The sequence below is a fragment of the Phoenix dactylifera genome, chromosome 5 (assembly GCF_051530095.1).
Source record: "Phoenix dactylifera cultivar Ajwa chromosome 5, Ajwa_hap1_PhDact_Kaust_v1.1, whole genome shotgun sequence".
Lineage (NCBI taxonomy): Eukaryota > Viridiplantae > Streptophyta > Magnoliopsida > Arecales > Arecaceae > Phoenix > Phoenix dactylifera.
Window position 1 is genome coordinate 21,243,266 of NC_143194.1, and position 16,193 is coordinate 21,259,458.

Consider the following 16,193-nt stretch of genomic DNA (forward strand, 5'->3'; position numbering starts at 1 on the left):
ATAGTTTCAGTGGAGGTCTATTTTAATGGTATAAATTGTTATTCAAAACCTCATATAAGAGTGGTTTTTACTAATAGAAAAAGAGCTATATAAAACTATAGTTTGAAATTAATATGGTCTTTGATGCTGTTGTTAAAGATCTTATTGGGTTAGAAATCGAAAACATACAATTTAGACTTTTACTAAATCATATTTCAGTGATCTTTTAGGCAGTATCTAAATGTTTTATGTTTATAAAGTTAATTTGCAATTTAATTACAACAGTCTTGATATTTATCTAGCAATTATTATCCTGTTCCTGGACCAGTAACAATTTCAACCTTTTATGTAAGCCATCTAGGTAACGTGATAGAGGTGCCTCGAATTTCTATGGTGAGCTAATGGTGACAACTATCACCACAATTTCATTGATAAATGGAAGTGAGCACACATAACTGCTGCCACCAATTCATTCGAAAAATAGACCAAGAAAGAAAAGGAGGGTATAAGGTCAAAATATTCCTCCATGGTAGAGATGGTCCTCACAACAAAAATTGAGAGTTGAAGGCCATCATCACAAGATAAAGAAAGGTCACAACTAAGAATGCCCAAACCAATGAAGTTTGACAACATTTGCTATAGCCATTTGTATCTTTGAGAAGTACAATAAGGATGCCTCTACTCCAATTCCTAGGTACGAATTGTCCTTGCAAGAAAATTAAGAATTTTAGATAATTATCCAAAAATAAACAAAGACCACAACTAAATGTACCCTCAAAAAAATGATGACATGAAACCAATGAAATTCGATCATCACTTGCTATGGCAGCCCCTTTTTTTTTTCACAAAAAACACAATGAGGATAGTGCTATCCCAATTTGAACCTAAAATCTCTATAGAGCGATAGGGACGCATGTTGGCTCACCTAAATTTGGTTAGTAGTGATATAGCAATTGGATTTCATTAATTTGTGTTAAGAGATTTTCTTTTTGCCTAAATAGAAGTAAGAGATGTTGATCATTCTTGCATAGGGAGATGGCACTATATAAATATGCAGCTGTATTTAAACCATAATATCGTCCAGATAAAACCCTAGAAGTATCGAGTATCACAATCCATTGTGAAACTATCGGTCATCTTTCAACATCATAGTATATATGTTGGGAATAAAAACTTAAGCCCCTGCACTTTGATTTGTGGACTAGGCGGTGACTTGCCCGTCTTATTTGTTGTTATCGTTGATAAATTGAAGATGATGATGGAAACCGAGTTTTATTGTAGAACTAGGTGCTAGAAATATTATTAGGAGTGGGAATTAATGACTAGACTGCATTATATTATTATTTCCAATGAATAATATATATAGAGAGAGTGTATAAGATCACGCAGTTACAACTATAGAGGCACTCTGTTCTATAGTTATAACCCTAGAGTCATTCCATTCCTAAGAGACAGAAACGTTCCGATAATATGGTTACAATCGTAGAAAAGTTGAGAGATGCTCTCTTCTCATCCTGTTCAAATACTTGAAGTGTAGAAGTCTAGTATATCGAAATGATGAACGGCCGGATGGCCAAGAATCTATTAACAAGGTCCAAGTCCGGACCATTTCCTGTACCTAGTACCTATCATTCATGCAAAAAATTTGTCTTCTATGTCTTCATTGATTTCATCACCTTCAGCATATTTTAGATTTTTCTGCTTGTCCTTAGGAATCGGACAGGGACATCTACAGCTCCATTTTACGTGACAACAAACTTTCCCTACTGCCCAAGAAGTGCTTCTTTCTTTGGATTCTTTATCCTTGCAGATGAACAAACAAAGTTATAACTCGAAGTTTTAGGGTTAGGTATGTCCAGAGGGCTCCCCTTTATTCAGAGTCTGAAGAAACCCATCATTCAGCTCAGACTCGTACGGCCTTTTGGCTCGCAGCTATGGATTTGAACTCATAACATCTGGTTTGCTGCTTCATGTGAAACTTATCCTCTTCCATCGAGTAAGTATGTTATGACTTGGTTTGCATGTAAGCCTTTACCTATGGGACAAGTCTGAGATTGCTTATTTTAATGTTTTGGGTTCACAGGCTAGTGCCCAAGAGGTGGTAGTAGAATGCACCGTTGAATCCTTTGGATAGACAAAAGCAAGAACTTTGTGCCTCATGAATGACTTGAGCAACTTTTTTTTTAAAAAAAAAAGAATAATTATTCCTGTATAATCCATACGACCATCTAAATCTCATTTTCTATTTTTTTATTTACTTATTTATCTATTTATTGTTGTGCTGATTTAGTTTAGATAAATTCATGTTAAGAAAAAATCCATTACTAGTGGTTGGTTTGATAGGAGCCTAATTCATAGAAGGATCCGTAGTCTATAAACATTAATTCAATCTAGCTTTTAAAGGGAATCACGACTTTAGCGAACTCTTTTTCATGGCCAATATTTGATTGGTAAATTTGTATAAATGAGATCAAAATCAATTTTTTATTAGTAGGATGTTCTTAATTTAAAAGAAAAGGAAAGGAAAGTAGGTAAGTATACATGGGTGATTCTTAGATGGTGCTCTAAAAAAAGAAAAGGAACTAGGTAAGTATAGTTTGGATGGATTTCAATCCCGGTCGCTCTCTCTTAATTTAAAAATAAAAGAAGAAAAATTCTTGACAAGTAATACATGGGTGTTTACATGCATGGTCTAGACTTGCAGCATAGACCAAAACCCATATTATAATATGCCACTACCAAAGAATTTCCATGCATATGCAATTGATGCATGAATGTATGTGCATACACATAAGCACTCACCCTTGCACCTAATTCCTAAATAAGGATGTCGTATAGGAGTTCTCATACATTCATTATGTAGAAAATTGGATATACATATAAAGGTGGCATATTGGATTAAGAGATCTCTGAGAAATATAAAATTTGATAATTCAGAATTAAACGTTTAATGCATTACCAAGAAAAGAAAAAAATAAATAAACAATGCATGATTTTTACCAAAATGTGGTTAGCTATACCTAGATGGACAATAATCAAATTGTTTATTAGGTAACTAGTAGTATATTCTCAATTAATAACCATTTCTTGAATGGAGAACCTATACTATCCAACGAGATCAAAATACAGACATAAACAAACCCAAATAACTCGTTGTAATTGACTTCAAAAATAGAGGGCTCGCGCTACAAGCATAGACTTATCACTATCAGAAAGCATTTGCATACCATTAAGGCATCATAAATGCTACTTTAATAGTTTATATAGTGCATCTAAGTCAAGATGAGAAGCAACAACAAATAAAGAGAGAATAGAAAAAGGAAAAAAAAAACCCCCCTTTTTGTGTATTATTTTGGAATGCGACTAATCACTATTTCATAAAAACAATGAAAGAATTATTCATGTCAATGACCCCAAAAAAAAAAAAAAAAACATCCTAAAGACTATATAACCCTTCATATTAATGCTTTATTTGGAGCTTGTTCTCCAAATATAATGCTTGAAAGAGTTTCATGAAATCCATATCACTTCAACAAATAAAAGGAGTGAGAAAATGATAGCCATCAACACTAATGACTATCATTCATCATCCAACAGCTGATGAGCATCATGTAAGGGCAGGTATAACAAGAGAAGAGAGATTTACACAAACTATATATAACAATGTAATTTTAAAATCAGCACCCTCATTTTTTTTTCTCCTTTTTTTTCTGGAGTTCTCTGCTTTGAAATGAACAACTATTGCCGGTGGATAATAGAACCTGGTATTTTTTTTTAAAAAAAAATTAAAACCTTAATTATGTTTCAAGAAAAGGTAATTAGAAAGGTTGGAAAAAATATCCAATGGATAGAATGGATGCCAGATGGACAACGCAAGAAGAAACAAAGCGTTCATTCGATCAAGAAAAGATAGAGAGAAAGCCAGCTGAAATCAATAGGCCATCATAGCCTGAGTTTGTCCAGTGCGAAGAATTCCTTCTAGCTGAGGCCATGTTTGGCGGGTTCCATATACCATCCATCCCAACGATCACATGACAAACAGTGAGTTCTCCACTGAGCCTCTTTTTGTACCTTATGCCTTCTGGTCCTTCTGCCAACCTGATATGGCCCTTTGGGCAATGGGCAAAATGATACCTTCTTTCACTTGTAAAATGATGTATGTGCAATGGCAGAATAATTTGTGCCGAGATTGATGCTTAATCTTTGATGAGATGGATAGATAAAAGAAGAATATTTATAGAGAAAAGTTAATGGGATGGCAGATTGGATGGTGGCATATGTTGCCAATCATGCATAACCAAATCTGTGGGCAATTGTAAGAGACATTTCTTCTAAATTATTAGATATTTTATTTTCAAATGCGCGTGAATGTATTGATTCCATATTACTATAAGGCACTAGGTATGTGCATGCAAGAAGTTGAGTGTGGAAAATTCTATGCATGAAAAAAGTTCTAAGGTATTTTAAAGAACATATATTATGAGCTAAAATAGTGGTAGAAGCACCATCAATCTTTCGATAGAAATAATAAAAAATTATCTCTGATAAATACTTGGATAACGATACATCTCCATGAATTAAATATATACCCTCCCTCCAAATAAAAAAAAGTGCAACAATTGGACTATGTAGTCTTGTATTTTATGTTCCAAATTATACTTGTATGGTTCAATAGTTAATTATAAGGTTAGCAAAAAATAGTCATCATTTTTCTTCTTATTGGAGAAGGAAAAAATAAAAAATAAAACATTACGAAACATATTCTTAAATAAACATTATAACATTGTGTGCATCATTGAAATTTTTATTAACTCTATCAATAACCAAGTTCCAGCGGTTGGCCTCTGGAGGAGGTTCACGTTCAAATTTCCCATAGGTCATGCATTATAATCATGATGCTCAACAAAAACTACATTAATTTTTCAGGATATCTTTATTATAATATTTCATAATTACTAAAAATCATTTCATAGTAATCATGGTAGTTGTTATTGCACCATTTATTTTAAATCTAGATTTAAATACAGAGACAAAAAAAAACTAAATTTCATAAAAAATGTTAAAAGTTTTACTCCATGCTAGCTAGTGAAGCTAATCTGAGCGATATTCAAGCAATAAATTAAAAGAAAAAAATATAAAGAACTAATACAAAGATTCAAGAATCAGTTGATAAAAATCTACTAAAATAACCTATAATTAAGTTACAATCATTACTTACCCCAAAACTTGAACATGTAAAACTTTTAATAATAAAATTAAAGAAGACAGGTTTAAATTCAGGATCCCTGTTTTAATATCATATTAAAATCATTACTTGTTTCAAAAACTTAAGTTAATAAGATGGGATAGATTTATTTATATATTTTATATTTTTTATTAATTATTTGATTTTTAAAAAGTTATATTTTTTTTTAATTAAAGTAGAAGAGTCCAAATCCACCAAAGTGTCCGTAAACCACGAGTGGAGAAAGGCATCCCATGGAAATGACCACACGCAAATTTAAGAGCATAAAAGGGAAAGCCCGTACTCCCAATTACCCGATGGAAAGCTTCCAAACTTTTTCTAAAAGCGGCAAGCGAGGAGGATTAAGCCGACGGTGGGAAATCCACCCACATGAATGCCACGGTGTGGCAGACGCACATCGTACCTAGTAGTTTTTCAACTATAGAAGAAAGGCGGATGCTGGTCATCAATAAATGAAGGCCGAGCAAAAGGTTGGCACGGGGAGCCCACGAGATGCTACTCGGAGAGGTCTCGTGCAGAGAGCCTCTGATTGTATGGCTGGAAGGATGTCAGCCGTCTGATTACTCCCATTCTGCCTTCGCCATGCCCCTCCCTTCCCCATAAAGTCCCACGCCATTTATTACTCCCCAGCAGGGCTGCCGATTGGGATAAAATCTCTGCCCATGATCTAAGCTCTCCATGTCCTTCCCTCATCTGCTGTCACAAAATCTTGTGATAAATAAAATATCTAGAACAGGCCTCATGTATTTACTCTGAGAAAACCTTAGCATTAATTTGTTTTCAAGGCTTGATATAACTTTCTCTGTAATGTGTTTAATTTTGGATAAACTCTCATCATGTATCATTTAACACTCGCAATAATATACACCATGAATATATCTTGAACTCTTGTAGCTGTCTAAAGACATTAATCATTAGGTGACACTCACATTGAGTTCTTCTGGTAAGGCATCATAAATGTGTTATTAGACATATTGATTCCAAAAAAATGGCCTGTCAAAGATTCGATATGCATGTGCTTATAATAAAATGGACATATGTTTGTATCTTGCCATGGCAATTGCTCTCTGCTATGGCAATTTATGATTAGAGTTAGTATTTTTTATGCTAGTCCCATCCATATAATTTGACCCAGTTTTAGATGTATTTCTAGCTGTCTATATATAGTGTTATGATTGTTTTTTGCACATTAATGAATAGGCCAAGCATTTGAATATAAACTAGCTCTCAAAATTGAAGCCCAGGAATTACAGCTTGCCCTGGTTGCTTAGCAACCAAATGTTTTGTATTTGATTTTTGGACAATGTGCTAAAGATTTGAATTTGGATAATTATAGTACATATATGTGTCTGCCTCTCTTTCTCTCTTCCCCTCCTAAAAAATAATCAATCTGTATAAAAAAAATAAAATGCTAGAAAGTGCCAAATCTCAACAAAAAGGAATTCTTGGATAAAATGTGTTCATTTTAATGTTTCTCTATTTTAAACCAATATAATAGGTGTTACTCTTCAGGTACTGCATATTAATTGTATAACTTTTTGGTTTTTTCATGACTTCTTATTACACTAGCACTAGCCCTACTATTTGGATCAAAATGGTTAGTTCAGATGGTTTCTCTTTTCCAAAAAAAGAAGGCAGTGGTTGTGTTGTGAGGTGATTTAAGATTTGCGCGCAATGGCTGGGTCTTCTCTATCTGGAAAAAAAAATATAATGATAATTTTTATTAGGCCTCACAATGAAAAGTAATATTAAATAATAGTTAATTACTAATATATTGAGTAAGTAATTGGATAGCATGCTATTAATTTTTAGAATTTGCTATAATGCTTTTTAATATTTTTTTTTAAAAGACAGATATTCATCCTATTTTTTTTGGTAGTTATTTTGAAAAATTTGCTTTGATCATGAGAAGTAAAACGGGACAATGGGGAAGCATGATGGACGGAGGTCATTGAGAGAAAGGCCAAGGCAAGGATGGTAAGGAGGAAGAGAAGATATTCGGATGGATTCTGCTGGTTCAGGGCAAGTTGGTGTGTATCACCCACTTCTAAGAGATATTTGGGCCATGGTTCGGGAGGGGCAGGCTGTTTAGGCGAGGCATGTTTTTCGGAAGGCTGATACTGCTGCTGATTGGGTGGCCTTCTTTGTAGCTCATCACTCGGAAGTACATCTTTGGATGGGTGAGGCGGAGTTGCCAAGTACGCTTCGAGATGTGCTGCTTTTTAACTTTCTTGACGATATTCGTACATGTTCTGCATGTTTCCACTTTTAATACCAAAAAGGAAGAGGAGATTGGGTTGGGTTGAGGCGGCAGGCAACGGCTGTTGTTCCCGAGATTGCAATATTTATCACGAGCTTGGTATCAATTATAATTTCCAAATTTTATCCAAGTTATGGTACTTACCATGCATGCTAGACTTTTCATTGGTTATAACCATTTACTATAAGAAAAATCAGGATCATTCATTCTACAATCAATGGTAAGCAGTATTTTGAAAGATTTATCCTACCATAGATTCCAGGGAGCACCTAGCAAAACTCCTTAAACTTTTCCTTGTGTGCGAGGATATTAGGACAGGGCATTCTAGAATTCATTAAGATAACGGTCATAGTCGTAACAGCAGTTATTTTAGACGTTGACATGAACGGTTGAATCCCGTACAACGCTGTACAATCCTCCACGCAGACCCTACGCCAAGCTAGACGGTGACCGTACTACCCTCTTGTCCGTACGGTATTGATAGATATAAAGAGACTGGAGCAGAGGGGGGAGGGGGGGTGGAATCGGTACGTGGAGTCCTTTCCCTCTCACCCTCGTTAACCTTTCTCTTCCTTCAGCAGCCCTGCCACCTTTTCTTCTTCTTTTCCCCTGTTCCCCGAAGTAGGTCCGGAACTAAGCGCCAACACTAGCAGTGGTGGTGGTGGTGGTGATGGAGGCTGGTGGCAGCGGTGGTGGTGGTGGAGGAGGAGGGGGAGGAGGAGGGAGGAGGAGACTCGGTAGCAGAGAGACCAGCCCAGACCGGGCTAGAGCAGGCAACACACAGCAACAGCAGCAGAGGTTAGCGAGGCCTATGAAGAAGGTCGAGGTCATATACTATCTTAGTAGGAATGGACAGCTCGAGCACCCCCACTTTATGGAGCTCCCACAGCTCCCAAACCAACACCTTCGCCTCAAAGGTTTTGCTTCTTCCCATCTAACATATACTACCAACTTGGATGCAAATGGCCAGTCATCTTTGGTTTTATTTTAATCCATCTTTACATATTATGTGCAGTAGCTTAACTTTAACCTTTTTCTGGATGGGTTAATAGATGTGATAGATAGGTTGACGGTTCTCAGAGGCAGAGGCATGCCATCCCTGTTCTCGTGGTCTTGCAAGAGGTAATATATCCCTGCTGGTTTGGTTCGTCAACGATTGTCTAAACCTTATCTCTTTTAGCTCACATCCTTCTATTCCAACTAGAGAAAAAGCTTTTCGAATACCTTTATATTTTTTTATAAAATAGGAGCTATAAGAATGGCTATGTGTGGAATGACCTGGCGGAGAACGACATCATCTACCCAGCTGATGGCGCCGAATACGTTCTCAAAGGCTCGGAGATCATCCAAGCTTGTTCTGGTAACCATTTATTCTTTTTCCTTTTCCTCCCAACTCCATATGCGTGATGTTTAACATTGCATGTTTGCATCTGTTTGTCAATTAGTTGTAATATTTATTCTAAATTTCAGAGAGCTTTGCACACGTAAAGATCACCAACAGGCAGCCAAAACCATTGCAAATTTCCCTTAACAGACAACAAATAGAAGTGGAAGAGGAGGAAGAAGGAACAGAGGAGGAAGAGGAAGGGGAACAGGAGGTAACAGAAGAGGAGGTGGTGGGCAAGTTCGGTAAGGTCACCCCGACCGGGGGTTACAGTAGTAGACGGTGCTCTCGCGGCATTTCGACGGACGAGATCGAGCGAGTCGAGAAGCCGATCAAAACCCGGGACCAACCCACCGAGCTTTCACTCGACGACGCCTCCCCGCCCTCCTCCTCCTCGTCGGACAAAGCCCCGGCCGCCCACCGGTTCGAAGACGGCGACCCCGTGGGCGAGCCCGGTCAGACGCGGAACTCGGTCCTGCTCCAGCTCATCGCGTGCGGCTCGGTGGCGGTCAAGGGCCGGGCCGCGGGCGGAGGCGGCGGTGTCAGTGGCGGCGGAGGGCTGCTAAAGGCCGCCGTGTCCTCTGCCGCCGCCGCCGCGGTCGGCGCATCGTCCCTGGCCGGCGGGAGGAGGGGCAGGGCGTCGAACAAGGGGTTGGTGAGTCGATTCGCGAGTCGGCCGGGGGAGGAGGACGAGTTGCGCTCCGTGTCGGAGAACCCGCGGTTCGGTCACCTCCAGGTGGAAGAAAAGGAGTACTTTAGTGGGAGTATCGTGGAGGGCAGCAGGGGCCCACCAGGGCCCTCACTTAAGAAGTCCAACTCATATAACGAAGAAAGGTAGCATATAGCCAAACTCTTAATTCTTATCCTATAAGTGAAGCCAAAAAAACCTCTACTTAAGGGAACATTGATGCATGACAATATTGTCTCCTTGGATCCTCTCGAGTAATTCGAGTGTCCAGCTCAATAACCTACTTTCCGTGCATCACATGCATTTTAGTGATTGGATGGGATGGGACATGTTCATGCTTTCATTGTATGATATGTGAAGAACATGTTCAATGTCCTTATGGCTTCTTGGGATTCTCAATCTCTTATGCTCAATTTTGCCCCATCCTATTTAGTAGCCTAGTTAATATTAGCAATTACTTAGTGTAATATCGCAGTTTGAATGATTGTAATGGACTTGGCCCCATCCTCTACAGTCCTTTTATCATGCATGATAAATGCCTAATCTATGAGTTTTATTTAATGTTGCTGTTATGGTTGGTTAGCATCAGATGGGCACCTTCAATTCAACCAAACCATCTGAAATGGTTTTCTCTAAGTTAATTGCATTGATGTATTAATATGTAAGTAGTCTGATTCAAAAAGAGGAGCCACCATGAGTAAAACATCACCAACATTGTACTAGGAACTTCAGAGAGTCCATACCATGCATTAAAAGGATTCCTTGATCCGGATTCATGTCTATCCTTTGGGAAGTATATCCACGGAGATATCAAATGATTGAGTCTTACTTTTACATACACAAGTCACTTTTCATAATTAGCTACAGCTTTGATCATGTCAACTAATCGATTTATCGTTTGAATTCGTTATTGTTGGTGGTGGTGATGGGGACAGGAGCTCAAAGCTTGGAATTGGAGAAACAAGGTTAGAGGTTGAGGAGGAGACAGAAGGAGTAAAAGGAAAGTGTATCCCTGGCAGAAAGAAGTCCTCTGCCAAGCAGCAGCAGCAGCAGCCGCCCAAGAAAGGATCCCAATAAATTGATGCCCCTTAACTGTTCCTATGTTGTTAATGCGTTGTTGAAAAGGTCGTCTAATTTCCCTATTTCTCTCTCTTTCTCTCTGGGGGCAGTGTTAACTGTACTTTATGGGTTTGACTTTGTTTGCTGACAAGATATATTGGGGATGGTTGGGATTGGGCCCTGCAAGGATTTAATGTTCCCAACATAGTTCTTGTTTGGAGTAGATACTAGATTCCGCTCTCCTGTTAAATTTCTCCAACATAACGCCATGGGTCTGATTTGTGGATTTCTTAAGATCTTTCTCTGGATATGCTATCATACATGCTCTTGACTGAGCCACAATGATGGGTGTTTGATGGATGGATGGATGCAATTAAATGAACCAATGAAACAGTAATATGATGCTGCGCCACCTTATAGTCTGCCCATTACCCATCTGATGTGGCAGTTCGTGATTGGTCCAATTCACATGCAAAAGTTGGTGGAACTCATCAGTGATGCCACCACATCAGATGGGTAATGAAACATAAAGTTTTTTTCTACTGAAATGTTTGGAACTGTTTCTAGCTCTCATTGGACAGGAATCTCTTCTCCTTTTGTTTGTTGTTGGATATGTTTGTTCCCAGCATAGTAACAGTTCTCTGTATGGCCAACAAGCATCCTTTGAGATAAGCTCATGCATTTCGTGTCCCCCAAAAAACTCAAACCTATGAAGGACACCTGCAAAGCTAGAAGTGGAGTTCAATTATTTCGCTTCCTCATGTGGAGCAGCATGAAAGCAATCTGAGGTAAAATGCACTCCAATTTCTTAAGAGTGAGGCTGTTAATAGTCTTATACTTGTCTCTGATGATATGAATGGAGTATTCTTATGATAAATGAAATGTATTGCTCTTCTGGTGATAATAGACATGCTACAATATCATCACGTATTGATAAGCTTGCTTGATGACACATAATCCTTATAGACACATTTATCACAATATATGCAAATATTTATACCCACACATCACAATGAATGAAATATAATGAAATCGGAACGACAAGGCTCTCTTATCATTTTGTTAGGTGCAAAACTAGCAGATGCTGGCTTCTGAAAAACAGATTAAAAATAATAAGGAATTGATTATGTTCTTTTACATGGTTAGAGTCTGATCCTGTTTACAAAGAAGCAGTTCTTTATATGTTAGAGCCCTATTATTATCCCTACTCACCAAGTATGGTCTTGCAACTCTAACAAAGTGTGATGCCCATCACTTAATTCTGGAAGTTCCGAAATTGATAAGGTAACTCAAAGTTGAGGAACTCACCTCCTTGATCTGAAGGAACCGAAGATTTTCTTTTCTTTCCCCCCTCCTCTACAATTGTTCTCAACAACAGGAAATCTTAGGATACACCGAGGGAAGACCGAAACCATGAGAGCCAAAAGAGTGAGTCCAGCATATTTTGTTTGATTTGCTGACTGCAGATCTGTTATGCCCTCCAATGGCCCCACACAATGTTCGATTCTGGCTGATGCGGACCACCTCATGCTTGTCACCAGTTGATCCAGACTCCAATTTGCTATGAATAAGAAGGTGTTGAGCCAATGCCTCATCTTCTCTGCACCTGTTTCAACTGTGAAATAGAAATATGAACTTTTTGCCCCCTTCAAAAAAGAAAAGAAAAGAAAAGAAAAGAAAGTAGAAGAAGAAATATGGACTTGGACAGAACACCTGTAGTGAAGTTATCCTGGCATAATGTACGCACCATTTAATAAGCTTGAAAGGATGTTCATCAACACAACAAGATATGAGCAATTTGGAAGGTACGCATATTGCCCGGTAGTAAATGGCATCAAGTGATTCAAATTATCATTCCCATTATACAATGTATCTTCCATGGCAAAACGAGACAAGGAACAATATTTATTCAATCCATTATCAGATCACTCAAACTGGAGACTCCTCAGACAGCTCTCGCAACTGCCACAACTTGACGGAACAACAATGGGCCTCTTTAATTCCTTGCACGATTTATCATTTGCTACAGGTCCTATACTATGGCTGTCCATTTTTAAATCCAAAAACAAGTAAATTTGACAAATTCATCAAATCAAGCATCTTTCTCTTCGACTAGGATATGCAACCTGAGTCATATTTTCCTGATCATCTAAGTCCAATCCCAAGAAAAGAATTCATTCCAACTGTTTAGTGGAGAACTAACTTCCGCATCCATCAAGGCCTTATTCCATGCACATAAAACACATTACCTCTGTATGTAAGAATTTTTTCCTCGGCCCCCATACACCAGAGGTGGCCTTGCAACTCCAACACCCCTTTCATAACTGCTGTTTCCCACACAAACTTGAAGACTCCAAGAGCCCTATTCAGCTGCTTCACTCCATTCCATACCATCGATTCATCGCAAGAAGTCACAATCTTCCCAATGCTCAAATAAAACCTGCCATCAGTTTCATACACCCCTCCAGAAACCTCAATCTCAATATCTCTCACATTGCCATATAGATAGTAGAGGAGTAGTGTGAACAAACACTTGGAAGAGTGGCCCAAGCTCTTGGTTAACTTCTTCTGAATCAGGCAGTCTTCACGTCGGGCCTCCTTGTAACTGATATCCCTCTCGACCAAGATATCTTTGATCTGATACAACCCTTCTTTCATCGCTTCAAGCTTCAAGACATGATGACTCAACATTTCCTCTTGCCCTAAGCACTTTGTGAGATCCACAAACATCTCAAGAACTTCCTCCCACCTGCGTGATGGCAGTGGCTTCTCAACCTTTTTTAAAGGTGCTGGTCGCATCCATGATGGAGAGACAGAGCTTGAAATATAGGTGGCATCGGCACAAAACTTGATGCAGCTCAATACTATCTGCTCACCCATCTGGAATGTCGGAGAACAGCATCGAAGGGAGTTCATTTCATATTTCAAATCTTTAAGCACCTGCTCAAGTGCTCCCCTCCATATGTGGTGCTGTGTGACTTGTGGGCAGACAGTCAGACGGATAGACTTCCTTTGCTGAGCCGAGATGTTCAGGAAGTCACAGACCCTAGTAAGAGAGTTCAGCATCATGGAGTCCCTTTTGTTTGGTTCATGGAAGCCCATGGCCAATACGGATCGATCGGCCGATGTGATGCCCTTCTTATAAGCACACTGCATTGACGAAGATCCAATAAAGGCTTTAGCCAGTGAGTTGAAGGTCTTCATATAGGAGATGATATGATCATCTGTGATGATTGAGCTGCTGTATCTGTTAGTGAGCCTCCCATCAATCTGCTCCACATTTTTAAGTATATGGGCCAATCTAATGAGCTTAGCATAGGCTATTTTATACCATTCCGACTGCACTGACTCTTGTTCAAGTTCTTCAGCATGGTGGTAGAATGCCACATTCAGATGGCCATAATGTCCAGCTCCCCTTTGTTTTAGGGACTCTGGGAGAGCAGCAAGACTTGATATGATCTTGTGGCACATTGTACTTCTCACAATCTACACTTATTCTTCATTCACACAATCCCAAAGTTTCAGCATGCCTTAGACCACCTTCATAAAGACAGTCTTATCAGACACTTGATCTGCAAAAAGGTATTGTGCCCCTTCTTTTCTGTTAGAGATGAACCATCCTTGGCAAGTAGAAACATGCACTTGTTATTCAGACCAGCAGAATGACCACATGAGTGAGGAGAGCTTCATGAGGAGCTGTTGAGAATACTAGACTTGAAATGGAGAGAGCCAGGATTGTATCTTGACAAGAGACTGAACCAAACCTGTTTGTGTCACATCTGCACCAGAACCAGACCGTCTTGCACCCAACTTCTCTTTGTTCCACTTGCTACGAGTCAACTATTACTAGAAATTATATTTGAAACCTCATGAGTGCATTTAAAAGATACTGTCCTATCATAGCAAGCTAAAATTGTCACAAGAACTACTTTCACATGTGTTCAATCAAAGATATAATAATTACAACAAAAAGAAGACTGCCTTGATCAAGCTTGTAGCTAGCATAGTAAATTGATAAAGCCACTTAGAAATCGTATGAGACACATTGAATTTGAATATTAGCTTATTAAAGATTGCAGTTTTCGGGATATTTGGGGAGGGCTGTCACCATTGTGCAATCAATTAGCTATGGACTTTTTAAACAAAAGGGAGTTGATAGTCTTAATAATGAGATGAGTTGCTATGCATATGGTGTCTATTTATAGGCAAACTTGGAGACAGATAATGGACTGAGGTGTCCTTATTATCATAATCTAAGAAGCTTATTTTGATATCGAATACATGAAGATCTTTTATGGAATGACACAGAAAAATGTGGATCTTTCAATAAACATATAGGTTGATGAAGTAGCAATAGATTTTCAAATGTGTGTGAAAGGATTCAAAAACCTAAATAAAATCTAAAATAATTAATTACTTAGTGACATAAAAATCAGGTGGAATCATTCAGAAAAGAAAAAAAAAAAAGCAAATCATGCAACAAGTGTCCAACGTAAAAAAGAAGATAAGATATAGAAGAAAGGAGAGACTAGCAAAATAGTGAAGTAAGTTTCAAGCACTTAAATTTAGCGACCTAGGAAATCATAGCGCCAGACCCATCCTAATTTCTCCCCCAAGTTGGCTAGCAGCTAGATCCAACTAAGTACCACGCAAGGATAAAGAAAAAATCAAGATTAACTAATAGTAAAAGATAATATCCTACTTCAAGCAAATTATTATCAGCTAAATCCAGAAACGATCAAGGACCATGGCACCGTGGGAGCACAAGTCATTGCTCACTAAAATCTAAAACTTCTGTACGAATACAAGCTGGTAACAACAAGTAGAGTGAGTCAGGCGTTTCTTCGAACAGTGAGAATGCATGTCATGCTCGTGAAAGAAAAATCTATGATACGTTGCGGTTAGAAAGATGTCATGCTTAGTTTGATTGACCGATGGTTGGGATCGAGCAAAAACAACAAGAGACAGATGCTGACGTGCTGTTGGTGAGGAGAGGAGAGGAAGGATTAGAAAGAGAAGTAATCATTGCGAGGGATGGTAGGAGATATACTGGAATCGGAGAAGCAAGGTGACAACCATAATCCGGGAAGACAAGGGTCGTCAAGGTCTTACCAGGATCGGGAGGAAGGGGAGATTTTGACGAGGAGCGGTTGCAAATGCCCAGCTCGGCTGCGCTCTGCTGTTTTATACGAAAGGAGTCCGACCGCGTCGTCTCGTTCACCGATGGAAAGTAGTAGGTTAAAAGGTTGATGTAACGATGGAATGATCCAAGATAAAACTTGCATATAGCGCACGCTTTGTTTTTTTTACAAAAAAAAAATCTTAAGGCCTGCCGCCTGTTTGGTTGAGGATAATTTGGTATAAAAAAACAAATTTTATTGGATTATCATATTTGACATAAAAAACATATTTAAAAAAAATGGTAAAACAAATGATAGATCTCACATCTATTTTTTTTTAATAGAGAATATAAAATAAATACCATCAAGGAGTAGTATTTATTTTTTTATACTGGATTACCAAATGGAGGTAACCTGAACATATCATTTCTTAACGAAAATACTCACACTTATATTAT

The 16,193-nt window shown here is 38.4% G+C and overlaps 2 protein-coding genes across 6 annotated transcripts; one reads left to right on the forward strand and one right to left on the reverse strand.

Moving 5' to 3' along the window:
• Nucleotides 1-8,185: 8,185 nt before the first annotated feature.
• On the forward strand, nucleotides 8,186-10,933 carry LOC103717242 (protein SOSEKI 2). Its single transcript, XM_008805558.6, has 5 exons — nucleotides 8,186-8,401; nucleotides 8,537-8,606; nucleotides 8,732-8,844; nucleotides 8,955-9,702; nucleotides 10,492-10,933. The coding sequence occupies exons 1-5, from the start codon at nucleotides 8,296-8,298 to the stop codon at nucleotides 10,631-10,633; spliced, it is 1,179 nt and encodes a 392-aa protein (XP_008803780.4). The 5' UTR covers nucleotides 8,186-8,295; the 3' UTR covers nucleotides 10,634-10,933.
• Nucleotides 10,934-11,700: 767 nt separating this feature from the next.
• On the reverse strand, nucleotides 11,701-15,885 carry LOC103717219 (exosome complex exonuclease). 5 transcript variants are annotated; one of them, XM_088721814.2, is made up of 3 exons: nucleotides 15,728-15,885; nucleotides 12,363-14,461; nucleotides 11,701-12,221 (listed from the first exon to the last, which is right to left on the reverse strand). In XM_088721814.2, exon 2 carries the CDS (start codon nucleotides 14,084-14,086, stop codon nucleotides 12,830-12,832), a length of 1,257 nt encoding a protein of 418 aa, XP_088577940.2. In that variant the 5' UTR covers nucleotides 14,087-14,461; nucleotides 15,728-15,885; the 3' UTR covers nucleotides 11,701-12,221; nucleotides 12,363-12,829. The 5 variants fall into 5 exon arrangements, with proteins under 5 accessions (XP_088577940.2, XP_008803748.4, XP_088577938.2 ...); XM_008805526.4 differs by having other exon boundaries at nucleotides 11,701-12,230; XM_088721812.2 differs by having other exon boundaries at nucleotides 12,329-14,461.
• Between the last annotated feature and the right edge of the window lie 308 nt (nucleotides 15,886-16,193).